Genomic DNA, 27,989 nt, shown 5'->3' on the forward strand with positions numbered 1-27,989 from the left:
CCTTCATTAATGACCATAGTAACACTGTGATACTTGATTGGATCAAACGGGCCTGATCAGAACCACATAGAGAAACTATACAGTACATGAGAATATATGTAAATAGGCTTACATTTCTGATTTTTAATTATTTAAAATTACATTCTTATTTGGGGTTTTCCATTAGATGTAAGCCATTATCACAGGGGTGTCCAAAGTGCGGCCCGGGGGCCATTTGCAGCCCTCTGAAAGATTTTTTACGGCCCAAATGGAGCAAATCTGCTTAAATGGCTGATGCAGATGGACACTTGTTCAACATTTTTACAGCTACATAATATCTTAAAAAATATCAGGCACACAAAATAGATTTGCATTTATTAATTGTTTTTTTATTTATTTATTTAATCTTAATTTTGGAGTAATTAGAACCGAAAACATTCACCAACTTTTTCCCAAAAACAAATTTTACTTCTGATATAAGAAAACCATCAATCCAAACAATTTAGAAGCTGTGGAACCTTTTACGATGATTTTCCGTTTCCTACAAAAATCTGTCCATTTTCCTTATTTTAATAAAATTTAAATAGTTTAGCTTATTATCAAGCAGCTAAAAATAATAATAAAAAGGACATCAAAAGTTTATTTAGAAAAAAATTGTATTTTAAAAAAACTTGACAACTTTCTCCCTCATGGTGAAAACACTGGACTCCACTGCATTCTCATCTAAATAAACACAATAAGCTTTAAATACCTGGTTTGTATTTCACATTTCCAACACATTCTGATCTATTGAGATGCTTTTGCTTTATGTTCTCACGAATCACCGAGTCCTGCTGGTTTTCCAGCTGGAGTTTGGTGCAGCATCATTCCCATTTCAGTGTCACATCATCTTCTCCAATCAGTGCTGGATTCACTGATCTGGTTTAAACAGGAACTGAAATGTAAACGCACATCAGCTTCTCGTTCACACTTCAGTCTGGAGCAGATGGACGTTTCGTCCCACCAATAAATCATTTGTGATTCACGTGGTTTTTCTTTTTGCTTCACCAAAGCTGATGGTGTGACTGTCCAGAGAGTTCTCTGCTGATATTCCAAATAAAAAACGTTGGTTTTGATCTTTGGTTAATCTGCTTGTTTTGTGGGTTTAACTGGATTTAATAGAAACTATTTATGAATTGGTGGTGGATTAAACTGGGTTTTTACACTTTAATAAATTAAAGGAATATTTCAGCTTTGGAGATAAAAACGACACAAACCAAAGGATACAGTTTCAATTCACTGTTATATATTATTTATTACTATTATTAATATCTTTTAATATCCTACAGCAGAAATTAAAAAAAAATATTTCCTCACTATGTTTTCTGGCGCTTAACAAATAGAAATACTTTAGATTATTTTCACTGACCTAAAAAAGGAGAAGTTTGTCTCTTAACTTCAGACGGCGAGGATTAAAATGTCCTTTCATTGTTTTTAAATATCTGGTTTCAACTGTAAAAAACACTTTCCAAGTTTAAACTTGTAATCAAACGGTAGATTGGACTTTATCATAAAATATCAAGGACTTTCCAAACCTTGAAAGCACCTAAAATAAATGGATTTCCCAAACGAAGCCTGATTGTATTATCTATGTAAAGCGAAGCAGATAATGCTTCTGACTTTGCAAAATATGATTAATTTTGATTTTTTTCAGTATTTTACGCAACTCTTTGTCTTTATTATTTAAAAAACACAAAAATCTTCATCAGAAAACCCATGAACAGTTTTGTTTCCACAATTCTTCAGCACAAAAAACAATTGTTTTATAACCTAAAGGCCTTTTGGTTTCTATTTAATGCCATGCTGCTGCAAATTTAAACTTTACAGTTTTTAAAAAGCATATTACACAATGAAACATCACATCATACACAATAGTTAATCCATTTATTGAAAAACAATCTGTAGCATTTAATCTGAAAACAATACAGATTGGTTTCAAGCTTGAGCTCTACCTTTACCTGCAAGAAGACAGTTCTAATTTCTGACATGATGTAAAAAAACAAAACACCTGGAAATTTAAGTGCGAAATACTAATAAATCTCAGTTAAAATCCCTACCTTTACATTTAAAATAATAGAAAACAAATCCATCTTACACTATGCAAGTAAGTAACCCAATGAAACTGTACAAATTTTCCTGCCACAAGACCCAGATGTGGCAACAATGACATCATGAAAAAATATATTTTACAAAACAAAAAAATCCTAAAATCATCATCAGAAGGTCCTTCCTTTAACAGGTGAAGCTTTGAGTTGATTTAATATTTGAACAATCTTATTGCATTTTATAATTTGTATTCAACACATTTTCTTTAAGAACAAAAAAAAACGCGGTAAAATATGTATATTTAGGGTAGAAGACACAAAAAAAGACGCCTGGATCGATAAATGAAAAGGTTATTGAAACGTCGTCGGTCAGCAGCGTAGAACCGTTTTAGACATCATGGCCTAAATGTTACAAATACATTCATCTCACATTTCAACATGAAACATGCTATGTGATTAATAAAGATTTTTAAAAGTCTTATCTTTAACTTTTAGTAGAGTCAGTAAATTGAACGGCACATTATTCTGTTGGATGATCAAGTCAACATGAAATCAATGATTAGCAGATTCAGAGTTTCTATGTTACAAAGTTTAACACCAGATTAATTTACCTGGAAGGAAACACATGAGAACATGTGTGTGTGTGTGTGTGTGTGTGTGTGTGTGTGTGTGTGTGTGTGTGTGTGTGTGTGTGTGTGTGCGCGCGCTCTGACGTTTACAGTAGGGTGTGAAAAATGTTGAATAATTTTCTAAAAGATGCATCATCTTTTACCATAATTTTCCAACAATACTGAGAAACAATTGGGCAAAGTTTCACATTTACAACAAAAGCTGAAAGTTCAAGCGGTTTTACCTCGACTTCTTTGAACCTTTAGAAACAAGAGAAAATAAATTAAGAACAGTTAGACTTTCCTAAAAGCATTAAAGCTACAGTATGAAACTCATAGATTTAAAAAAATGTTTTTAAATATTTGTTTAAACTGTCACTCCGTCATGACAGATAATCTGTCTTCTCCAAGAAACTACAGAAACACACTGTTCAGTGAGAAACAACCAATCAGAGCCAGGAGGAGGGGCTTAGCGCTGTCAATCACCCTGTCTGCTATGCTAAAGCTTCTTCCAACAGTAGAGCCCATCATGAATGCTAAGGCTAGTTAGCATGGCCACCAATGATGGTGGGAAAACAGTTTTCCTGTAATGATGAGTTGTTTCTCCGCCAGTAGCACATTTAGCAGCACATAGACTAGTTGACTGACAGCGCTAAGAGGATTAAGGCCACTGAAAAAAAATACAATTTTTGAATTTGAATTCTAATATTAAAGTTAGAATTTTGACTTTGACCTCATAAGATCCATCCATCCATTTTCTGTGCACCTTTGTCCCTCAGTGGGGTCAGGAGGGCTGCTGGTGTCTCTCCAGCAAACGTTCCAGGCGAGAGGCGGGGTCACCTGGACAGGTCGCCAGTCTGTCGCAGGGCAACACAGAAAATCAAAGTCAGAATTCCAAGATCAAAGATCAAAGTCAGAATTCCAAGATCAAAGATCAAAGTCAGAATTCCAAGATCAAAGTCAGAATTATGAGGAAAAGGGCAGAATTTTTTTCTCAGCGGCTCTAATCCTCTTCTGTACCAGCCTCCTGGATCTGATTGGTTGGTTTTGATTAACGTTTTCAGAGGCAATAGCAGCACAGAGATTGATTTTCCCACAGATCGTCTGTCTCATACCATCATAACAGCTTTAACAAACATGTAAATTAACAGATTTTTTTTTAAATAAAACTTGCATACTGTAGCTTTAATTTGGGGTAGGTTTAGATTTAATCACAAAACATGATCTGAATTGGAGGACGAACACAGAGTTAGCGTAACCGAGAAGGCACAGGATATCCGGCGGACTGATTGCTTCCCAGCGGCTCTACGGTGTGATGTACTCGAACTCCATGGGTCCCTGCGTCGGGGAGCTCATCGACGGCGACTCGGAGTCCGGCTGCATGTGAGCACCCGGCTCGGTGAACAGGTCGTCCCAGTACATCCCGCTCTGCGCCGAAGAGTGCATGGCCTCCATTTCGGCGGGGCTCATCTCCTGCATGCTGCCGTCCTCCGATATGAGCGGCGTTCCCGACAGGTCGGTCACGTACGACTTCTTCTTCGACCTGCACGGCAGCAGGCGGTACAGGTTGTTGTCGCCGTCGTCTTTCTGCTTCCTGCCGCTCGGGTCCTGATTGTGGACTTGCTTGCAGTGGTGGGACAGAACCTGGTAGTTCTGGAACATGTCGTTGCACAGCAGGCACTGGTACCGCCTCTCGCCCGTGTGGCACACTTCGTGTTTAGTTCTGTACTCCGCCAGGGCGAACACCTTGTTGCAGAAGCGACACGGGTACTTCTTCTCCCACGAGTGGGTGTTGAAGTGACGCCGCAGACTCGTGATGCACACATACGGGCGCTTGCACACGGCACAAACGTAGAAAGTCTTCCCATCCATGATCAGCTCGTAGTGATCGTCCAGCTCCATTTTGTTCTTCTTCCTGTTCGGACTGAGTGTTGGCGACAGCGGCGTCTGGTCGAAGGCCTTTTTGGGCGTCGCCATTAAAGCTCTTTTCCCTTTGTTGGGTTTTGATCCTCCTTCTCCTGGGTCTTCTTTCATTTGGACGATGTCGTACGTGTCCTCTCCGATGTTGGCGTAAACTTTACATCCGGATGAAAGCGAATCGATTTCTGTGCCGGTGTTGAGGGTCACCGTCTGTTTCGCCTCTATAGTTCCCTTGGCGCTGCTCGCAGAGACTCCGGAAACATCCAGAAGCCGTATTTTGGGATCGCCCTCCTGGGATGAAGCAGCGACTTGCTTCTTGTGAACTCCCAACATGTCGGTGCTTTCACTGGTCGGCCCCGGTGTGAGGCTGCCTGGTTGGGCGTGCGTCGCCGGGGAGTTACTGGAGCTGCAGTCCGAACTGTTCACCTGACACTTTGCGCCGTTAGTTTTCGGCGTGGCGGCTGCTTTCCCTGCATCCGCCGCAACATGATTCGAATCTTCGCTTTGTTTGGATTCAACGTTTTCCGATTCCACTTTTTCCAAATCGATGATGTCAGAAGGGTTGGCCTTGAGACTCGCCGCTCTGGTTTGAGCATCGGTGCAGGAGACAAACACTACATCATCGCCCTCCTCCTCGTTTCCCCCGGGTTTCTTCGTCTGATTGAATTCCTCTGCGGAAATGGAGAAGGACTCTGTGATGACCGGCATAGTCTCCGTAGAGGCGTCGCTCTTGCTTCCCGTCTCCTGGGACAAACCTGACAGACCTTTCACTTGTGACAGCGGCGAATGCAAGTTCGCAATAAACTTCACTCCCAGGATCTTTCCGGCGCGGATGAGTTCCTCCAGCATGTCGGAGCGGACGCGGATGATCCTGGAGCTGTAGATGTAGTTGAGGATGTGCTCAAAGATTTCTGGCCGGATGAAGTTGAGCTCAATGACTTGACCGGCGACTGCAAAAAGCTGGTGAAAGTATGTGCTGGAGGCCGACAGGATTGTTTTGTGCGCTCTGAATTTCTTGTCCTGTATGATGATGGTGATGTCACAAAACAAGCCATTGCTCCGCTGCTCATTCAGAGACTTGAGGACAGCTGCTGAATACTGCGTGTCGGTGGCAGATATCAGCTTTAGGCTCGGCATGGCTGCAGAAAGAGAGGAGGAAGAAACAAAAACGGAATAAAATCAGAGTCCAGTGAGTCTGTGTGGTCACCAGCTGTGTTTCCATTAACCATAGAGATGCGCAAATTGAAATTACGAAAAATTTAATTGCTTAATGGAAACTCACAAAGTTTTTCAGCCGTACTGAAATGGAAAAAATGTCCAAAACTGCAACAGAAACACTTTTTTTGCACAACTGTCACATCAATAGCTAGGTGTTACTACTGGCGAAAATGACAGAGAAGACGACAGGAAGTAGTAGGAGGAAGATGGTTTGTTTTTGTTTTTTGGACAATGAGCAGCTGGATCCAGTTTTCACAGCATCACACAGTTCATAGAAAGTCGTCATTCTAAAATGTTGAATATATAACTTTTCTATAAAATTGTTGACTACAATTTACCCAAAACATGGCATACGTAGCTGCTTCCAAATATCAGCGGCTTGTTGCTCCAACGCCTGAATAAGACGCCGACTTCTCTCATGTAACTGTTTACATCTGTTGCTGGCATGACTTTTAAAGATGTATCCAAGCTTATTCACGTGTATTATTTAAATTTCTTATTTAGTAGAAATTGTGTTTTTAATGAACATTAGCGGAATATTGGCAGTTTTGCACACACTTCTAATGAAAATGCAGCTAGTTACTGCAACTTCTAATCTGTTTATTTTCCGGGCACCTTAGTTATTTATCATCACAGAACAAGAATAACTCCCCATGCAACAGATATGAAATTATATCCAGAGTTCAATATAGAGAAAAATGTAAATTCTTCTCACGTTCAACCACAAACTTAAATGTAAAATTTTATTAGGATTTAATGAGATGGAACAAAACAACAAAGTACTGCTTAATGGTAAACCTGATACAATTAAGCAATTAAGCAAATGATAACTAAAATGAACTTAATTTCCAGTCTGATTAATAATTTTTGAATGGCAAATTTGTTTGAATAAACATCAAAAACCAGTTTAATGGTTTCAGTTATGTTTATTTCTGTTTTCTTTTGTTTTTGGTTGTCAAGTTTTAATTTTAATAAAGTGTGGACTGTTCTTTAAAAAAATCTATGTTTATCAATCATTGAGAGGGCAAACTTGCATTATTATCCCACCATCAATATAACACTTGAAAAGGGTGTCAAAACAACGTTATTGTTTATTACAATAACTTCTGGAAGAATGTGTCATTGTTATTGAAACAGGTCTATCTGCCACCACCTTGCCACATCCAAGGAATGTTCTGTTTAGAAAGTTATACAATATCCGCATATTACAAGTAGGACAAAAAGTTCAACTTTGATCCAATCGCACAACTTGGTTTGCAGCAAACTGCAAACAGGAGCTCCTGTTGTTTTCATTCAACAATAGCTCTCTTCCCACCACTCTTCCATAAATGCTAGTTCAATCTTCTAACAATGTTCTAGCTTTAGATATGATTCTGTAACAGAACTGCGTTAATTTTTATTGTGCCGTTTGTTCACTAATGAGACATTTACTGAACAGCTGTATTCCTACAGAATAAATTAAAAACAGGTGGAATAACTACTAATTTACTGACATCTGAAGGCAATTTGGCTGCGCTGAATTTTATGTAGGAGTATCAGATAAAAGGGGATCGAGTACAAATGCACATTATTCTTTTCGGATCTTTCTTTGTAATAGAAAAATATAAGACAAACAAACATTGTTTGCCTTCCTCCTCGCGATTACGCAAAATCCAACTGACAATGAAACAGAGTGAAGTTCAAGAGGTGAGTAGACATTTAAATAACCTACACCTGTAAGGTCACTACAAATAATTATTTAAAAATGAAGGACACAAGGAAATCATTTCACAGGCTGTTATGAAGTTAAGGAGAACATATAATTCTGTTTAAGAGCTTTTAGAGAACTTAAACAATGGTTGCTTAGTGATAGTACAGTTTTATTAATAATACGGCAATTGCTAAATTTTAATTCGTATAATATCATAGAAACTACCTTTATTAAAACAGGCTATGTCAGTTTTATAAGTATTGTATTATCGGTCTGTAACATATCCGTAAGTAAATATTCAGTCGCTGCTGTTAGCATGCTAACAAAGGTAACGATGACTTCTCTCTAATGAAGAGGAAGCGCGGCCTGCTGCTTAGCATCCTGTTAGCATGCGGGTTTTTAATTACACAAAACGGATGAAGAAATCACGTAGTGGCTCTATTTTTATACACAAAAAATGGTAATTAAATATTTACCTGCACCCCCGATGCCCGACCCAAATCTAAACCTGCAAGTTGTCAAAAAAGCTGGAGTGTAAATAATTACCTTCGCTGCCGACTGACAACAGACCGGAAATTTCCTGCAGACAGCTGCACCACAGGAACCACCGGAAACCTTCAAAATAAAAGTACCTAAATTTGAGATTACTTTTCCAGTAAAAAAAAGTTAATTTTATGAAAATATAATAGTTCATAGTTAAGCAGATGGGAATACATGTTTTGAAACCACACACTTATTTTATGATTTTTGATTAAAACAACTGAAATTATTGTGTCCCTCGACTAATTTTTACTCAAAATTTTGGTATTCATTGGACACCACTGTTTTGATTTTTTTTTTCTTTTTATAAAGAAAATACAATAAATAAGTCAAAAGCATTAGACGTTTTCTAAAAGTTAGGAATATGGACAATATTAAAATTGAGTCCATAGTGTTTTTAATAATGCCAAATGACGAATTTGATTATATTTACTTTTGAATGGATTTAATCAGATGATGGTGCTATTGTGAATATAAGGGGGGAAAAAATGCATTCATTAACAATATTTAAAAAATCAGAAAGCGGTCAAGATCAGCAGACTGCTCCAAAATGCTTTTAAATACCGGGACATTTGCAAGAGTATAAACTAAATAGCTTTGATAAAATTAACTAAAGGAAAGATTGAAAGTTTTTATATTTCTTTGTTCAGAATAAACATGGGCTGTGCACATCAGCAAAAGCGAGAAAATACTTAAGATATTTATTTTAAATATTCATAATGAAAAAAGTCTTAGCCTCATCTCCCTAAAATAAGGGCCTAATTTCCCTATGCCAAAAGTGTTTTTTTTTTCTCACTGAAAAATGTTTTGGTAAGGAAGAGGTGGTAATTTTATTCATTCGTTTATTCATTCATTCATTCATTCATTCATTTATGCCACTTTTGGGGAAAATAACTGGCCATTTACAATACAGTAGGAACTATTGTTCGGTGGATTCGGGAGGCAGAGGGAACCTTTTAAGCGTTGGACCACTGATCTCTTCCTGTTATTGATTGCGCACTAAAATAGAAAGCCATATCTCCTGTCTTACGCTCTGTTTTCCTTTAATTTTGTAACTTTATTAAGCAGTAAGTCCTCGGAGGTCAGACAGGATGCCTCTGTCTGACCGGTCCAGCTCCGACGGCGGCAGGGATTCTCCGAATCCTCGGGCCCGGAGACCCCGTACACGATCCCGCAGCCGAAACCGTAGCCGAGAGCGTAGCCTGTCTCCGGACAGCTTTGGGCCCAAACTCCCGAAGCCCCGCAACAAGGAGAGGGAGCGAGAGGAGCGGGAGCGTCGTTTCAAGGAGGCGAGAAACATCCGAAGATTCCGCATCGGGAGTCCCGGTCGGAGCCGCTCCAGATCCAGATCCAGATCCAGGTCCCGGTCCCGGGATCGCCACAACAACAGCACCAACAACAACCACGGCCACTGGTCCGAGCAGCGCGATGGAAAACACGGCGGCTTCAAAGATGACTATTACTACCAGCAGCAGAGGGACGACATCCAGAGGCAGAGGCAGGAGGCTTTCATTGCCAGGTAGGAAAAATCCAGTTCATGTTCACGAAAAGCTGTTTCCTTGGTGATTTGTGGATGTTGCTTGGCAACTGGAAAGATGCAAGTTTGATTCCTGCATCCGCCACACATCAACGTGAGCTGGGCCTCTGATAGTTCATCTTTACATTTGACGCCAAATCTGACCTGCTGCATTATCTCTGCTAAAGAACTGAACCGCCATAGCATGACTCTGCCACCACCATGTTTTACCGTGGTCCTGCTGAGTTTTCTGTATATGTCTGCATAATCATGACAATTATAACAAAGGCATGAAATATTTCACTCAGTCTGTAGTGAATCTATGTAATATGCGTTTCAGTTCCTCAAATGAACTTCTTCACAATATTGAAAGGCTTAAAGTTGTCCCTTTAAGCCCTTTAAGTAATCTTTCTATTTTTGGGGTCATACGCTGCAAAAACACAAAAATCCTACCTGGTCTGGTTTCTAGTGCAAATGTCTTAGTTCACTTGAATAAGACAGAACAAACTTACAAGTAACTTTTTTTATGAAGATATAGGTGCTTGTTTTAAGTCAATAATTCCTTAATATTGATTTTAAAAAGTGCTGATTTCACAGGTATATTATAAAAAGACATTTTTCTGCTGCTATAAGTAAAATAATCTGCAAGAAGAACTAGTACTTTCTCAGAAATATGAAGGATTTATTGACCTAAGTAAGCTTGTATAAAGTTGTTTTTGTCTTTTTTCAAGTGTTTGTGCTATGAATTAAAAAAACTTGGTAAGATTTTGTGGTTTTGCAGTGTATCTTCAGCAGTATAACTGCACGATGTTTGAACTTGGGAATTTGATTTATAACCAAACCCTTTTTTAACCTAATGAGAACTCTCTAATCTGACTGCTGTGTTTTCATGATTATTTTTGTTCTAACAAAACTCCAAGGCCTTCAGAAAACATAATTTATACATATTTATATTTTTTGATATAAATGTGGTGATGCGTTCCAGGCGTCTACAGGAACGGGAGCGGATCGGTGAGCTCGGTTGTCCTGAAGTCTGGGGATATTCTCCAAGAGTGAAAGAACCAGAGTGAGTGAAGAAAACCCATCATTGATGTTCTCTACGTTTCTGCTTTGGAGGAATGTTTGTGTTAATTATGGCTTTTCTCTCCATTAGCTCGGATGAATTCACACCAGTTGAAGAAGATGAGAAAAACAGCAGCTCAGAATCCAGTTCAGAGGGTAGGAACTGTTTGACTGGAAATTATTTCTGATGCAATTCCTATAAAACGTATTTGCCCCTTTGGATGTTTTACACTTTTTGTTGCTTTCACAAATCAGTAATGAGCAACAAAATCTGCCTTTTTTAGTCTGACCTAATTCTTTCTTCTTTTTTCAAAAGAATTGGGTCAGACACTTTTAATAGGAATGAATATTTATACAATCACTTATTTCCTGCTAAATGTTTTTATTATTTTGTAGAAATCAGTCATTTGACAGTTAGATTTAATTTAAAAAAAATTACAGAAATGTTTCTGTCAAAAAGCCAGGTTTTGTTTCTTGTGACTGATTTCTAAAAGCAGTAAAATGGTAAACCATCCAGTACATGCAGATTGTATGTTGGAATACAATTTACTTGCAAATCTTGGGCACCTGTATTTAGCTCGAAGCTGTTTTGTCTCTACTTAACAGAGGAAAAGAAGAAGAAGAGAAAGAAGAAGTCGAAGAAGAGAAAGACCAAGAAACACTCTGAGGACAGCGAGTTGGAATCAGATTCAGAAGGTGAAACATTTTAATTTCTTTACCCAACAATTCTGAACGTCTTATTACTTTTATAAGCTGAAATGTCTTTGTTTTCCACAGAAGAAGTGAAAAAGAAGAAAAAGAAGAAGAAAAGCAAGAAGTAGGTTCTCATTTGCTACACTAATAACGCTCTGGTACGTTTTTGTTTTGATTGATGAAACATCTTGATTTTGTTGCAGGTCGAAGAAGTCCAAGAAGAAGAAGGCGAAGAAGAGCCGGAAAGAGTCCAGTGACTCCAGCAGCGAAGGGTCGGAGGAAGAGGAAGAAGAGACTGGTGGTCTGATGTGGGTGGAGAAAACCGGCGTCGATGAGAACATCGTTGGTCCGGAGGCGCCGCTCACTCATCTGTCGCAGGATGACAAACCGCTAGAGTGAGTCTCTTCTTTTGCTTTCTCATTTCCCTTCAGATGTTTTCTGGAACCAAATCATGCAGTTTATTTGTTTGTGAGTCTTGTGTTTATGAAACTCCCGCTTTGTCTTCCTCCAGCTTCGGTCACGCCCTGCTGCCGGGTGAAGGTGCTGCCATGGCGGAGTACGTGAAGGCGGGCAAACGGATCCCCAGAAGAGGAGAAATCGGTCTGACCAGCGACGAGATCGCAAACTTTGAGAAGTCTGGTTACGTCATGAGCGGCAGCAGGTGAGCAAAATTTAGAAGTGAATTAGAGCTGAGATGATTAATTGTGATGAATTGATTATTGAATAATTATCAACTAACACCAATACTGGATAATACAGACAAAAAAAGAGGCAATTTGCTGAAAGAACAATACACTGAGAGCAGTAATTAAGCCAAAACTGTTCAAAAATATGAATATATATTTAAGAAGAAACACCTTTTTTGTATGCAAATATGTTCAACCCAGAACTACTCTAGTGGCAAAGTTTTAGCTTCAGAAGTAGTTTTAGCTACAAGTGATCAACAAATCACTGAAGGAATGTTATGTTATTGCATTTTAGGTAATGGTGATTTTTTGTTATTTTAAATAATTTATTTCTTTGCATTTATAATATAAAATAAAGTGGTTAAAATAAAATCTGAAGAATATGACTATTTTCAGGTTGTCAAAATAATTGATAGAATAATCAATAATTAAAATAATTTAGTTGCAGCCTGGTATGAATAGGACATTTTCTCTACTTATATGAGGTATTTTGACACAGCAGAAATATTCATCTGTGTAGTCTTTCTTGCAAAAGTATTCATAACTCGAACATGTTGTCATGTTACACCATTGACTATATATTTCATTAGAATTTGATGTGATATACAAAAATGTGAAGTGTGGCATATATTTGTGTTCATCTCCTGCTACATACACATTTATTTATAGTCATGCTAGAGTTGTGTTCTTGGGGGCCCTAATCAGCCACTTAATTCACATATGCCTTGGGCCGGCCATGTTTGCCCATATAATTGTTATTTTGCTTTTTTCCATGTTTGTACCTTCTGTAACCCTGACATTTAATCTCTTTTTCCTCCTGCAGACATCGTCGTATGGAGGCCGTGCGTCTGAGGAAGGAGAACCAGATCTACAGCGCGGATGAAAAGCGAGCTCTGGCCTCCTTCAACCAGGAGGAGAGGAGGAAACGCGAGAGCAAGATCCTGTCGAGTTTCAGAGAAATGGTGTACAGAAAAACCAAAGGCAAGGAGGAGAAGTGACTGTTGCTTAGTTTCCCTTCAGCTGGAAGGATTTGCTTTGTCTGGTGGCTTAAAGTGTAATATTTTATTTCCGAGAGTGCTCCTAAATTCAGTTTTCCTTCTGTGAGGATGTTTTAACTATAAAGAAATGTCTGAAAGTGAAGCCTAATTGTAATTGTTTTATTTCTTATCCACATGAGCAGAGAAATAAAAACCTTTTTATCTCCACTGTTATGTCTGTACTTGAAGTTAAACTGATAAAACCTCTGAAAATTAAATAAAAATCTTACTGTAGATCTTCCTCTGAAATGTTCATGTAAATGTTTCAGCTTGTTTATAATCTAATAACTGCAAACCACATGTTCACCTTTAACGTTTTTTTTGTACACTTAATATCAACAAAAGATATACATAAAAGAGCAAATGTGTTTCTACAAATCAGTACAGAGTGGAAATGATCAAATACAATACTTTAAGTATTTTGTAGTTATGTAGGTGTCAAGTAAATGCCTTTAAAACATCTATTTAAAATGCTAATCATTAAAATAGAAGCCATGTAAAACTCGTACTAAATCTTGTTTAAAAAAAAAAAAAAAAACAAAACACTTCTAGTGAGGAACAGTTTAATCACAACTGATTTTTAAAAGACATATATTTAATTTACAACATGGACATTTCTGCTCTTAATCTTCCATTACTTGATGTTCTCGAGTCCCTGCAAAGACAGAAATGTTATTGAGCTCCAGTTTTAGTCATATTTATAGGAAAACTACAGGTTTGACTTAAAACACATAAAATCTCCACATCATCTTGGATCTCCCTGAACCTAAGCTTACATTTCAGTTAATTCTCTCCAACTCCAATTGTAGGTGATATGTTGTAGAATTTGCCAAATGTAAAGATTTGTACAAAAAAAGAAACTTAAGTTATTTTAGTTTGTAAAATCTAAAAGTTAGAGCTCAGTTGATTAATCCAATAAAAAACAGCAACACTGGTCACTGAGGATTTTTCCCCATAAGTAATTGTTTCACTACTTATGGTGTACCTTTGGTTATATTTGACTGATAAGCATTGATGCAGAACTGGAGGTAAAGTAACATGTAATAAATGCCAAATAGCAATAAAACTGTCCAGGTTTACAAGTTTTAAAAGAATCTCACCCCAAATTTAGGTCCTAAAAAGTCTTAAATACACCCAGAGTTTCAACACAAGGTATTCCATTACATTGCCTGATAAGCATTGTCATTTTAAATAGTGTATGCAAATATTGAAAATAGCTGGTTCCAACTGTTAGCTGCTAATTCTTTGTATAGCTGATGGGACTTTCTCAAAACATTTTTACCAGAAAATAAAAGCATGTAAATAACCGAAGCCATTCGTTTTGCTGCCGTTTTTTAATTATTTAAAATGGATTCACCTTGGAGTTAAAATACTGATTCGTCCCCGACACTCTCTTGTCCCTTTCCATCAGATACCACTGCCATGGATTCCGGGCGATCCTTTTCTCCTGTACGGGGATAAAACAGTTGCAGTCACACATATTAAAGCAGATATTAGCAGCCAGACAGCAGCATCTGACAGTCACCTTTCCTCCGTTGGTGAACTTATGAATGTGTGTGGTCAAAATGCCCGGAATAATCATGCAGGCTGTCATGAGGCCGAAGGCGGGGAGGATTTCATACCACATCTTCCGTTACTTCAACAACCAGAAACAAAGAAGAAGCAGCAAGAACAAGCGTTGTCCTCCAAAAATATCAAGAAAATCTGTCTATTATGCTAACGCTGCTAACAAAATGTCGACCGCTCTGCTCCGACTTCCGTAACCAGAAGGAATGATTTCCGGTATGAACTTTTCAAAATTAAAGCATCAAGAATCTTCTTTTTTATGACCGTTATCAAACAAGGTTTAAAAGTGCGTTACCGCCACCTACTGGAATGGAGTGTGGGACGCTCTATCCTCCTGACTACAAGGAAAAAAAATATTGTCCAGTCACCTTTTTTTTTTAATTCCACAATCTTTGTAAGGTAATTAGAATACTGAAAACATTTTTTGGGAAAAAAAGTTTTTATTTTTGAAATATCATATGGACATCGGAATACCATACATTTGAAATTGAACCTTGATGACAACCAGCTTGTCCCAAAGAAAATATCCAAACATCAACATAAGAATGAATTTCACATTGACAAAATTGAGCACTGCTGCCTAGCAAGAAGGTTCTGGGTTCGATTCCCAGCCCGGGATCTTTCTGCATAGAGTTTGCATGTTCTGCCTGTGCATGGTGGGTTCTCTCTGGGTACTCCGGCTTCCTCCCACAGTCCAAAAACATGACTGTCAGGTTAATTGGCCTCTCTAAATTGGCCCTAGGTGTGAGTGTGTGTGCATGGTTGTCTGTCTCTGTGTTGCCCAGCGACAGACTGGGGACCTGTCCAGGGTGACCCAGCCTCTCGCCCGGAACGACTGGAGATAGGCACCAGCACCTCCCGGCCCCACTAAGGACAAGGGTGTGCAGAAAAAGGATGGATGGATGGATGGATGGATGGATGGATGGATGGATGGATGCAGAGCAAAACAGAAAAATAATTACAAATGTCCACTACAGAGGACAATTTTTCAACTTTAAATACTACGATAAAATACAGTCAAAAATAATTCATAGAATGTTTTAATATGCTGCTAAGAGATTTATTTAGAATATGCCAACAAAATTTTAAACTAAAATTTGCACAATAAAAAGTTTTATGCACTTAGTTTTTCTCTTCCCATAAAATTTGCTTGTACTGATGTATGCAATTTTTCTGAATGAAGAAAAGGAAGGTACAAAAGTCCCACCTCTTCACATTTGGTATCATTGAAAAGCCCTAAATGTCCTCTCTAGATACCTAAAGGAATTCATTCAGTAGTATACAGTGGGTGGGAGATATTCAAGTTTAGAAATATCCTCTGCAGAGGACAAATTTGAACTACTGGTAGTCAGGGGGATCGGTGTGGGACATGTTTTGTCCCACACAGACAAAACATGAAAATAAATTTAAAATAATTTGGGTTAATTTATAAGTTGATATATTTTTGTTTTGGTATATAAGGCACATGTCTACATCAAATTCTCGTTCTTATACAAATAAAAACGCTTCACACACTCATTTACTCTTGTTGGGCTTTTATTTAGAAAGTACATTAAAGCGGAAACTGCTCAAATTTGTGTATTTTTTCTACAAAATTCAACTAAAAGAAAAACTGGAGTTAAAATAATAGGAAACAAATGGGAGAAAGATTTGTGAAATAAAGTGTTTTCTCTTTATCTCCCCCTGGTGGCGGTGACGTTTAATCGCAAGCTTAGCCGTTAGAGAGGAAGTTGGTCAGGTCGGTTGCTACAGGCTGGCTAACTTGGAAAAAAGTAAACAAGTCTGTTGGCTGAGATGAAAATAAACACTGTAACCTTTCAACTATGAAGGAAGACAAAGAAAACACTCGACCGAAAGAAAAAAGAGTGGAAATAAAATGTGAAGATGGAGAGAAGACGGAGAAGTGTAAGGAGAAGAAGGAGGCCATGACAAAGGTAGAAGTTGCTAACAGAGCTATTGTTGCTACAGGCAGTCGGTTTAGCGCTTGAATAGTTTAAAAAAATAGCACTGTGATGTTTATCATGTTGTGTTTTTATATCTGGATAAAATGTGAAAATTTTAAATAGGATAATAAGTTCTACTCTACAGCAGTTTATGTTTAATTATGAAGTTCATGAACAGTTGCATTCAAACTAAAATGTTCTAGATTGTGATCAGAAGATTACCTCCGAGTTTGACTAAAGAGGAGCTGGAGGAGCAGCTGCAACCTCTTCCAGAAGTGGACTACATGGAGTTTTTCTCCAACGACACCAGGTACTTCCTCCTGGAAAAGCCTCCTCTGGTCATAAAAATGTATAATAACTTGTTTATTTTACTAAACATCTTTTTTTTTTCTTCAGCCTTTTCCCACATCTCTTCGCAAGGGCTTACATCAGTTTCAAAAACCAGGAGGACATCGTTCTCTTCAGGGATCGATTTGATGGATATGTGTTCATAGATAACAGAGGTAACGCTGGGAAAAATTAGTTGAGAAAGTTTATGAAAGAGTGGAGGCTATGCCTCATTTTTGTCTGTGTTTTTTAATAGGACAGGAGTATCCTGCCATTGTGGAGTTTGCACCTTTCCAGAAAACCGCCAAGAAAAGAAATAAGAAGAAGGACTCAAAATGTGGAACAATTGCGGAAGGTGAAATTTTTACACTTTTCTAATCTGATCTGTTAATGATTATGCAAATTTAATTTACCCAGGCTTAGGAGCACCACAATTTATTATGATCAGATTCTTTCCTCTATAAAGTAACCCTGGGGTTCACATATACAAATTAAAATGTTACAGAAAAAACAAACAAAAAGCAAATAATATTTCAATGATTCCAGTTGCAGTAAAGTTTGAATAGTTTTGACAATTTCTGTTGTTTTTAATTAGATTAATGTTCAGCAGATACAACCCTTTAGCCATAATCATGTATATATCATAACTACAGTCTTAAAAGCTTTTTGTAATTAAGATAGAAAGTTAAAAACCAATTACACTTTCCAGACTATGTAATGTTATATTTAGTGTTTTTGTTGGAACACAATTTTAAATATATTTATAAAAATGTAAGATTAAATCTGTGATGGAGTATTAGGGCCAATGTGGATAAATGAAAAGGGAAAAAAGTGGTTCAGAGTAAAATTATGCCAAAAAACTCTAAATTTTTTTAGATTAATTTCACATATCTACAAGGAAAAACTTGTAGACGTGTGATTTCTACATCTCTGGTTTTGAAAAGTTGTAGATTTGCTTGAAAGAAATTACGGTCTTTCTGATACTGGATAAGAGCTTGGATGTAATGCTTATGTTTTGGAAAATAGTCACCCTCTACCTTTGCCACCTCAATTTTATGAGATATTTGACATTTTCTTTTGTAATTTCTGAGACTTTTCTAATAAATTCAAGAGTTCTTTTCTTAGAAATGTCTGACTTTGAATATCCTGGTTTCAATATTGTAAATTTATCCCTTTAATCATGGAAAATTGTAGAAAAATAAACATTCTGTAAATTCATCATCTGAGATTATCCCAATTTGTGTGTGAAAATAGTCTAAAAATTTTTTTACTTCTGTTTTTACTTCTCAAAAGAATCAGCAAAAATTTGTTTTCTGTCAAATCAGTTGTTATTTTGAAGAGTCAGATTTTAAGAGTCCCACAGCATGACAAATCCTCCACCTTACTTTACACCAGGCATGTAACGGTCTTTCACATAAACATCCTTCGTTTCTCACCAGACCAACACGGAGGCTACCTTTAAAAACACAGTTAAAATCTCAGTAAATTTTACGTTTGTGATGGTCGGACAGAAAGCAGATTTTCCTGGCAGAACTCCCAAAGAGTTTGCACAGAAATAGCAAATAATGGTCATTATAGAAACCTGATGATGCCACTCATTTTTTACACTTAGCTTTCAAGAGTTATTTTCTTTTCTTACCTCCTGTTTTTTTTTTTTTTACTGTGGTTTTGCTTATTTTTATTATTTAAATATCCTTTTAGATCCTGATTATAAAAGGTTTCTTGAATATTACAATGGAGATGAAGAGAAGCTGACGTCCACACCCGAGACTCTGCTGGAGGAGATCGAGGCAAGATCGAAGGAACTTGAAGGTTTGTTTACATTCGCTGCTTCACTGTAAATATGGCAGCAGCACATTAAAAAATACAATCATTTAAGAGGATTTTTCTCTGTCTAGCCAAAAGAACAACTCCTCTTCTGGACTTCCTGAAGAATAAACAGGTAAACTTAACACAGTGCTCTGAAAATATGTTTCAGATCATCAAGTACATTTTAATAACAAACAAAAATGAGTTACAAATGATTAATGTATTTATTAAGCAGAAAAAAGCTAATATTTAATGAATATGAAGCGTAAATCCAGACTGTCCTGATTATTTATATAACATGTTGTTGCTTCAAAAAGTTAAATTAAAAAGCAGCAGCCGACAAGGAAGAGAGTAATTATTTTAAACAAATTTAATTCTAATAGACTTTAATCCATCTGAACAAATCCACTGTTTATTAGATCTGCTGTCATGGAACTTCATAATTCATAATGTTTTACAAAATAATGTAATTGATGTTTGGAGCAAATTTAAGTTTACTGGGTGTGAAGATTTTTTATACATTTTGTGAATCCAAATATGATTCGTAACATGTTTGTAAATTTACAAAACAGCTAAAAAAGAGAAAGAAAATCTTTGACTGCTGTTGGAGTTAAATTATGAAAAGTGGAGTTTAAAAAAATTATAAGAAAGAAAATATTTAATGGTTGCCAGTAAATAACTTCAAATTGTGTTGTATCTGTTTTGCTTTTGGATTTTTGTTTTTCTTTTATGTGTCTGTTTAGTGCTTTTAAAAAAATAAGTGATATGTTTCAGGTTTTATATATATTGTAATGATTTATGAAGGTGTAATAATTTAATTTAATAATAATTTAATTTAATTTGACATGTGGGAAAAACCTTGGTCTTCTGCCTGGATCTTTTCTGTCAAGTTGTTTAAATTGTTGCTCTGTTTCGAAGTATAACCAAAACTAACATTCAGAAAACATTTCTGCTACCTTAAATAAATAAATGAATAAATAAATAAAGGTACTTAATGGGGAAAACTGAAACTAACTGAAACTATATTATATGTTTTTACATCTAATTAAAACATCCAGAGATTAAGCATAAAACATCCTTCATTTTTGTGTTTATGAATCGATACTCTGCAAAACAGCAACGATAATTGAAAAAAAGTAATTTTCTGTTGCGCATTCATTACCCAATCGATGCAACATAACCAGAATACAATACTTTGACCTTTATGAATTCTGCACTAAAGATGAACCAACTGCAACTAATAAATACTAAACTGAAACTAAACGATATTTAACTGACATCAACTAATAAAAACTAGCAAACACACTCCAAAAACTAATCAATTAGACAAAAAGTCACAACGAAATAAAACTAAACTCTCATGAAAACCCAAAGCTCTCATCGCCCTGGTATGGATAACACATGATTAGATGACTGACTGAATAAATAAAAGTGAAAGTTTTTGTCAGAGAAATTTATCTTTTACAGAGATTTCATTGGATCAACTCAAAAAAATCAACCGATGAGCCGTTATGGTCGATAAGAAATAAATAAAAAATGGTCCATGTGTGCTAGAAGAAGTTATTTTGTTTAGGTTTGTTAACACCTGTCTTAATGTCTTGCTGTTCAGAGACTGAGGGAGGAGAAGAAGGAGGAGAGAAGGAGGAGAGAGCTTGAGCGGAAGCGTCTGCGTGACGAAGAGCGCCGCAAATGGAGGGAGGAGGAGCGGAGGAAGAGAAAAGAGGTGGAGAAGATGAAGAGACTGGAGAAACCTTTGGAGAACAAAGACAAGGACCAGACTAAAGAAGAACCAAAAATTAAGGTTTGTGTTGCAGAGCGTCAGAGCCGTTTCTAAATCTGCGTCATTTCCAGGGCGTTTTATACTTTCTTTACTTTCAGCTCCTGAAGAAGCCAGACAAAAGCGATGACGGCGATTCTGAGAAACCCAAAGAGAAGTTCAAGAAACCAGAGAAGCCGCACAGAGAGGACAGAGCGTCAGGCGGCGCCGACCACAGGAGGAGGCCGAACTTTGAAAGCAAGGAGGAGCGAGAAAGAAAGTCAGTGTCTTCACTCGTTTCTCTGAATTCGCTGAGTTCAAACTGGTGATGTGCGGATCGATACTGAAATATTGAAGATTCTGATGCCTGTAAGCTTTAAGATCGATTCCCAAATCCAAGTATCAATACTTTCAATACTTCAGTCATTTGAGATGCTGTATCTGAACAAGATATGTCAGAAAGTAACTAAATTACTGAGATGTTGCCTAAATGAAACGGGGCTGAAAGGAACTACTTTTTCTTAATGCCCAGTGGCAGATCGTAAAAGAAGTGGAGATTTTGTAGTAGTTCCTAAAAAATATTTCACTAGGATTGTTACTTTACTAATTTTATTTTTATTTTTAGTTTGTAACACCGTTTTCAAACATTTTGTATGATTTTCTGCTGTTGTTAAAATAACCCAGCTTTAGTAAATGAAGCTGTTACCTCAATGTACTTATGATCTTAAAATCAAAGCGTTGGAGTACATTGAGTTCTTTTTATGAAGCCAAGCTTTGAATTGCAACCCTTGTTTTTGCACAAAGCATCGGATCGGTATTTCTAATCGCAGCTTCAATTTTACTCGGTATTGGATTGGAAGGGAAATCTGTGTTATCGAACGTCGCTAATTCAAACTGCAGCAACTAAAACAGGAAGTGGTTGTTTCTTTTTTTTTTTTTTACTTGGCAGAGGGAACGAAGACGGGCGGAAGGAGTTCAGGGAGCGCGACTTGGACCGTGAGAAGGAAAGGGAGCGACGGCTGAGGGAGAAGGAGCGCATCCGACGGCAGGACGAGGAGCGGCGGAGACGGCGGGAGCAGCAGGACGGAGAGAACACATCCAGAAAACGAGAGGAGGAGATCAGAAAGGAGAAGGCGATGGAGAAGAGGAGGAGCGAGAACTCTGCAGACACTGAGAAGACGGAGAAACCGACCAGAGAGAACAAGAAGGAGGAGAGCAGTAAAAGAGACAGAGTCCGTAATAAGGTAGGAGCGGCCGGGTTTCAGAGCGCCTTGTTTCTTCTTCAGGGTTGCCAGATCTGAAGGTTTCCAGCCAAAATGCAACGTAAAATAGGATCTGTTATGATAACTAACTTTACTAGGTGATAAATTGTCCCAGAAGTTGTTATGATAAACGATAATATTGTTGCTTTGAGACAATTTTCAGGTAATATAATGCAAGAACAAATGATCAGAGATCAATATACTTTAAATACTAATGAACATTTAACAGTGGAACTGGAAGACATTTTAAATATCCAAAATAAATAAACAAAACGACAAATAAAATGGATTAGGAAGTCTTTGTAAACAAATATTTTTCATCAGAATGGAAATTATTGCATTAATTTTAATTTATCATGCGATTTAATTCATTAATTGATTATTACAACACAATGACCAACATTTTGAAACTATTTCCCTCCGAAACCCGACAAATGTTGTGAAAAGCTGCTCAGACTTTAACAACCCGGCAGCAGTTTGTGATGAAGCATTTCTGTTTCTCTGTGTCAGGACCGGCCCGCCATTCAGCTGTACCAGCCGGGGGCCCGGAGCCGCAACCGCACCACCGGAGGCGGCGCCGACTCCGGCTCCGCCGACAGGAAGCCCGACGCCGACAACAAGAAGGCGGCCGACAGAGGGGAGGACTGAGCGGGTTTCTGGTTCTGGGGCTTTTAAAGTTTGGTGAAAAGGCCTGCGAGGCTCAGCGTGGCGCCGCACCGCTAACACGGCGGGGGAGGCTGCAGCGGCTCCAGTCCCAGTGGAGGCGGGGATTTGAGCCTCTCAGAGCCTCATTGAGACCCTGTTTGTTTGGTTTTTTTTTCCTTCTGAGAGGCAACGGTTTGTAAGGGTGCAGCTGCAGGGCGCAGAGGGTAACGCCGAAGCTTCCCTGGGACCATGAGATCTCACAGTGGCCTTACGTCGTTAATGTTGTTCCTGAGGGAAAACGTTTCACCGAAAACATCTGTTAGCTCGTTCATTTAGATCAGAATGTGCAAAATTAATCTCTTCTGTCAGCGCTAGGCTTTAGATCTTAACTTTCACACCTTGTACCCCACTCTACGCAGAGACAGAAAATCCACTGATGTGCAGAAACTACAGTGGTTCCCAGATGTCCACACACCCAGAGAGAAATTACAGGTTGTTATGACGAATATTATTATATTTTTAACGTGACATATTTCCTGTATAGTGCAACAGCAGTCATACTAATCTAGTCTATGCAAGATTAAAAAGCTCCAACAACTATTAAAGCTGCAACAATAACTTTTATAAATAATATTTTTTTATGTATTTGTTGAAACTGTCACCATGTCGTGGTAATTTGGTGTGCTACAGATAATCTATGAAATTTGAGCTCCTTTGCCTTCTCCCAGTGCTAACTAGAAACAACCAATCAGAGCCAGGGGGCGGGTCTTAGTGCTGTCAATCAGTCATGAACGCTAAGGCTAATTAGCATGGCCACCAGTAACGGCGGATAAATGGTGTTCCTGTAACTTTTGAGTCATTTCTCCGGCATGATCACATTTAGCAGCGTGTACCTGAGGTTGACTGACAGCGCCGGGACCCTCCTCCTGGCTCTGATTGGTTGATTTTTGTCAAAACTGTTGCATTTTTTAAGATGACTGTAGTAGTTCAGAGAGGAGGTGAAGGAAATTGATCTTTTCACAGATTATCAGTCTCATAACAAACTGTCACAACATGAAGACAGTTTTAACAAATATATATATATAAAAAATATTTTTTATAAAAGTTACACACTGCAGCTTTAAACTCGGTACTTTGTTGAAACATCTGATTTATTTTCAGCCTTCAGCCTTCGTTTTTTTGTAGAGTTTATCCTCCTTCCACATCTTGACTTGGCTTATTTGCGTACTCTGCCTCCAGATCTCCACAATGCTCTTCAGATGTCCATAAAGATGTCAGATTTAATTTTGGCCTTTAATTAGGCCGTTCCAAAGCTTACATTTTCACACCCTGAAGTGTTTTTTGTTCATCTGTACGGATGCCTTGACTGTAATGTTGGTAAATAAAATCCCTTTCCAGCTGCTGAGCTGATATCTGAAGGTTTTGTGCCAGAATTTATTGCAGTTTGGGTCTGTTTATAATTTAATCTGCTTTAGCAAAACTGTAATCCCACATCCTGATGCTGCCACTACCATGTTTCACCGTAGGCATGGTGTTTTTGGTGATGTACTGAGTTGTTTTGTGCCAAATAGACACTTTTAAATTGTGGCATTTTTCCTGGAGGTTTTTGGAGGCTGAAGATTTTGCATATTAGTCAGATTTACTGTAATTGTTGTCAGATGAAGATTCTTTTCAACATAGTTTTAGTTCATCCTCAGGTTTTTCTTTTGAATTGTACAAGATATATGTTGCATTAAGGATGGAAAAAGTTCGGAAAAGGTTTATTCTGGCCTGCGTTATAACACGGGTGTGTGAACTTTTTGGACGTACTGTGGTTTGTGGTTTGTGCTAAATAATATAACCTACTACTTTTTGCTCTGGGATTTTTATTCAACTGATAAAGGAGGAGAAAGCCTCCTTTATCCTCCATAAAGGCTCCATACTGCCATGTGACATCTATGCTTGCATGAAGACTTCTTAGTCGGAGGGATCAACATGTGGCCTTCCCCCACTTTTCTAACTCAGAATCAACTTAAACATTAATTTTTGTGAACTGAGTTAAACATCGGAGCAAATATTTGCTGGCAATACTAACAAAAATTACACAATCTCTGCCTAGAAATAAAAATACTTGCTGAAGTCTGTCTCTGTTTTTACTTTGCACCGTTTTCTATCTCAACTTATGATTTTCTAAGCATGAATATTAAGAAAAATATATTAGGAAATAATTTAAGGACAAAACTGTTTAATGTCTTGATTACTCAACAACATATTTTTAATATCAAGTGATTAAGAATATCTGTACTCTTTAAATAAACTACTACTAAAACTGAATCAAAATATTTTTGATAAACATTCAAGAAATAAATTTGATCAAGAAACCTATCTTATGTGGAGATGCAAAAAAAAGTAAAAACATGTTTAATGGACTAATCTGTCATGTTATAATTTGTTTTGAAAATAAAATGGTACACATGGAGGATAGGTGACTTGTCCAGGGTCTACCCAAAACAAAATAGCCTAATATACAATTTTTGTTTTCCATTTCTCTTAATGAAAGAAAATTATGTTCTTGTTTTTAGGCTTTAAAGTAAAGAAAATCAAGAAACTTTTACATAAAAAAGAAAAAAAAACATCACTGAAATATATTTCTAAGACTATTAGTGTAAAAAATGCAATAGTCAACATTTATGAATTGCCTTTTCATTTTAAAATAGATTTTTGTCATTTGTAGCAAAAGTTATGAATTGCCATAAAAACTGCCTGCATTTCCTCCAGTGGCCGCTTGGTGTCGCTGCTTCGGGGAGGCCCACAGCTTAAAATTGCTTACGTCACGTCCTTCTTTCTCTTCGACCACCGCCATAGTGGGGAAAGGATTGTGGAGAAAATGGTAAATATAAAATCATTAAACATCCATCTTTACAAAGATTTTAATCCATAACTGTTACATGAAATGGATAATATATATTGTATTGGTAAAGAAAGTGTCCGTATTTTGATGAAAAATACGCAGATAACATGGTTAAATTAACCGAGATACGTTGCTAGGTATGCTAGATCCGAACTTTGGATTTTGTGAAGCGAATTCATCATAAGGACGTGAAGTACAAACTTTAGATACAAACATGTTACTGACTGGGTTCTGTTACATTTTCCAGTCGTCCCACAAGACTTTCAGGATCAAGCGCTTTCTGGCCAAGAAGCAGAAACAGAACCGGCCGATTCCTCAGTGGATCAGAATGAAAACTGGCAACAAGATCAGGTGAGTTCTCATGTTTCTGTTGCTGCAGCTTTATAAACATGAAACTTTACTCTAAAGAGCTAAAGGGATTGTTTAATCTACAGCATTGTTTAATGCGACTAGATCTAGTATTTGAAGGAGAAATACTCTGCTTAAAGCAGCCTAAATTGAATTTTTAATGGTGTACCAACCTGAAAATAATCTACACAAACCGCATTAATAGATGCTAAATATTCTTGTGCCTGTGTAAAAGTTGCTCACTACAGCAATGTGGACATAAATGTTTAACGTCATCACAGGAACCCATGAAATGAGAACTTTTCAATGTATAACTGTATCAGTGTTGGATTAAGTAGCATATTCTTTACATAAATTTATTCAGTTTATGTTATTAGAATATGGCTCACAAAACACATAATCTAGAGATATTTTACAAAAGTAAACAATCCAAATGCAGTGGACTCCTGCATATTTCTGGTTACAGTTTCTGTGGAACATGACTAAATTATTTGACAAATTTGCGTATTTCTAGTACTTTTGATAGAACTTATGAGAAATATTAAAAAAGAAATTTAAGCTGAATTTATCTACATGTGTTGCTGTGTGACATGTTATTGGCTAGCATTTAAAAGGCAGGAGCCAATCCAGGAGCTGCAGTTATTTTTCTTGGCTGATTTTCTGTTCCTGTAAGAGCAGAGATAAGGAAGATGTCAGCTTAAACTGCAGCGCCAAGATAATTTTGACTGTGAAAATGAATTTATATTAAAGTTCGTTTGGTAGTTACTTTGACTTCATTCAAATTTACATGTTGATTATGTTGATATAGTATCATAACTTAAAATACTGACTTGTTTGTGTACAATATCTCAAACACATTTGGCAGGATATTAATAACATTTCTATTTACCAGAGGCAAAGCGAAAGTACAAATACAATTCATTTGCGAAGAGTTTGGGATGCATAACTTAGTTTTTTAAATCTTTTTTTCATATTCATGCAAAGTTAGGTTTTGGTTGCAGATTTGTACAAACATTGAATGGCAATGACATTTTTATTTTTTCTAAAAGTTACTCAAACTGCATAAAGAGTTGATCAAATTAACTTTGCTTACACACCTAAGTTCAGCAGTCTATGTGAAGAACTGACCTATTGTTTTCAGTCAAACAACTCGCTCCAGCGGCATCTGGTCAGTTAGCAGCTCTCAAAAGTGAAACGCCCAATAAAACTTTCTGGAGTCCAGTTATCACTCGGCTCACCTCCTGGTGATTAATGTGTGCGGGGTTTCCAGATCTGACAGCTTCCATCCCAAAAAAACAACGTAAAACCCGACTGAACTCTAAAAGAAAAAACAGCCCAAATCTCAACCTCTGACATCATTCATGTTGTGAGTATCAGATCCAATTGGGACTCGACTCTGAACACAATGAGACTTGTGTTTTCATGACTCTGTGACCTTTTAAATAGTAATTTCTTTTACAAAAACACCACATAGTTACTCTTGCTTAACCAATGACCATTATGATCATTGATGTCACATTCAACAGATTCTGGTTAATAAGAAAAGTTCAATAATGCAGTATTTTATTAAACGTTTTGTGCTTTTCTGCCACATACGATGTTTAAAAAATATATTCTGAACACTTTAAAACCTATAAAAGCAGCATAAAATTTAACAATACTCCCAAAAGCTTTCCCCCCCTTCAGCTTAATGTTCAAAATCAGCCCAATTGTGTAGAAACTCTCCCAAACTGGCAACACTGAATGCATGTTGTCCTTATTTGATTTGTGTTTACCTCAAATTATAATAGTGGTTTTTTTGTTTTTTTTAAAGTCAATGTTGCTCATTTGCTGACCATTAGTCTTAATTTTGGTCTCCATTTCTGTTTTCCTGATTTATTTATATTAAAGTTTCAGTGATAACTGACAGACTAATGGATAGAAGGAAAACATGGAGTCTATAACTTAAAGCAGGTCTGCAAATGCAGCGCTCATCATCAGTAGAGTGCTGTCATTAACCCTGCTGAGAGCATCTTCCTCCTGCTGCGCTCCTCCTCCTCTTCCTCACCACTCTGGTGATGAGGAAACTGCAGCTGCAGGACAAATTATTTATGTTTTAATAATGTTCTCATAACATAGTAATGATGTTATGGGGAGTTGAAGCAGCACTAAGAACGTATAAATATTCAACTGAACTTTTCCTCCGTCTTGTTTTCAGGTACAACTCCAAGAGGAGACACTGGAGGAGGACGAAGCTCGGCCTGTAAACATGGAGGCCGTTTGTCCCGACCTCCAGATGTCTGGAGGGAGCTGCGTCATCTGGAGCAGAGTTCGTTTTGTACAGATACTCTGGCTTTCTTCGTGTTTGACAATAAAAAGTCAGATTTGAAATGCAGATGTTTGGGGTTTTTTGTCTTAACTATATCAGAAG

The 27,989-nt window shown here is 37.3% G+C and overlaps 5 protein-coding genes across 8 annotated transcripts; 3 read left to right on the forward strand and 2 right to left on the reverse strand.

Moving 5' to 3' along the window:
* Positions 1-1,885: 1,885 nt before the first annotated feature.
* zbtb33 (zinc finger and BTB domain containing 33) lies at positions 1,886-8,129 on the reverse strand. Of its 3 annotated transcripts, XR_015764461.1 has the most exons (3): positions 8,046-8,129; positions 3,405-5,730; positions 1,886-2,932 (listed from the first exon to the last, which is right to left on the reverse strand). XR_015764461.1 is itself a non-coding variant. In XM_014982786.2 (2 exons), exon 2 carries the CDS (start codon positions 5,726-5,728, stop codon positions 3,977-3,979), a length of 1,752 nt encoding a protein of 583 aa, XP_014838272.1. In that variant the 5' UTR covers positions 5,729-5,730; positions 8,046-8,129; the 3' UTR covers positions 1,886-3,976. The 3 variants fall into 3 exon arrangements, 2 of the variants coding, with proteins under 2 accessions (XP_014838272.1, XP_014838273.1); XM_014982786.2 differs by having other exon boundaries at positions 1,886-5,730; XM_014982787.2 differs by having other exon boundaries at positions 1,886-5,730; positions 7,976-8,066.
* Positions 7,303-13,201, forward strand: nkap (NFKB activating protein). 2 transcript variants are annotated; one of them, XM_014982798.2, is made up of 9 exons: positions 7,303-7,495; positions 9,108-9,558; positions 10,541-10,621; positions 10,709-10,773; positions 11,224-11,313; positions 11,395-11,434; positions 11,514-11,705; positions 11,822-11,971; positions 12,820-13,201. In XM_014982798.2, exons 2-9 carry the CDS (start codon positions 9,131-9,133, stop codon positions 12,992-12,994), a joined length of 1,221 nt encoding a protein of 406 aa, XP_014838284.2. In that variant the 5' UTR covers positions 7,303-7,495; positions 9,108-9,130; the 3' UTR covers positions 12,995-13,201. The 2 variants fall into 2 exon arrangements, with proteins under 2 accessions (XP_014838284.2, XP_014838285.2); XM_014982799.2 differs by lacking the exon at positions 7,303-7,495 and having other exon boundaries at positions 8,995-9,558; positions 11,398-11,434.
* A 378-nt stretch (positions 13,202-13,579) lies between these two features.
* ndufa1 (NADH:ubiquinone oxidoreductase subunit A1) lies at positions 13,580-14,806 on the reverse strand. Its single transcript, XM_014982816.2, has 3 exons — positions 14,559-14,806; positions 14,391-14,480; positions 13,580-13,688 (listed from the first exon to the last, which is right to left on the reverse strand). Exons 1-3 carry the CDS (start codon positions 14,658-14,660, stop codon positions 13,668-13,670), a joined length of 213 nt encoding a protein of 70 aa, XP_014838302.2. The 5' UTR covers positions 14,661-14,806; the 3' UTR covers positions 13,580-13,667.
* A 1,465-nt stretch (positions 14,807-16,271) lies between these two features.
* On the forward strand, positions 16,272-24,459 carry upf3b (UPF3B regulator of nonsense mediated mRNA decay). Its single transcript, XM_014982788.2, has 10 exons — positions 16,272-16,533; positions 16,746-16,852; positions 16,939-17,045; positions 17,126-17,224; positions 18,571-18,681; positions 18,768-18,811; positions 20,288-20,479; positions 20,557-20,714; positions 21,384-21,678; positions 22,207-24,459. Exons 1-10 carry the CDS (start codon positions 16,423-16,425, stop codon positions 22,342-22,344), a joined length of 1,362 nt encoding a protein of 453 aa, XP_014838274.1. The 5' UTR covers positions 16,272-16,422; the 3' UTR covers positions 22,345-24,459.
* rpl39 (ribosomal protein L39) lies at positions 22,790-27,953 on the forward strand. Its single transcript, XM_014982818.2, has 4 exons — positions 22,790-22,833; positions 25,099-25,210; positions 25,479-25,582; positions 27,777-27,953. Exons 1-4 carry the CDS (start codon positions 22,805-22,807, stop codon positions 27,823-27,825), a joined length of 294 nt encoding a protein of 97 aa, XP_014838304.2. The 5' UTR covers positions 22,790-22,804; the 3' UTR covers positions 27,826-27,953.
* The last annotated feature ends 36 nt before the right edge of the window (positions 27,954-27,989 follow it).

The sequence above is a fragment of the Poecilia mexicana genome, unplaced genomic scaffold (assembly GCF_051168715.1).
Source record: "Poecilia mexicana isolate PSO_F unplaced genomic scaffold, ASM5116871v1 scaffold_10, whole genome shotgun sequence".
In the NCBI taxonomy this organism is placed as follows: domain Eukaryota; kingdom Metazoa; phylum Chordata; class Actinopteri; order Cyprinodontiformes; family Poeciliidae; genus Poecilia; species Poecilia mexicana.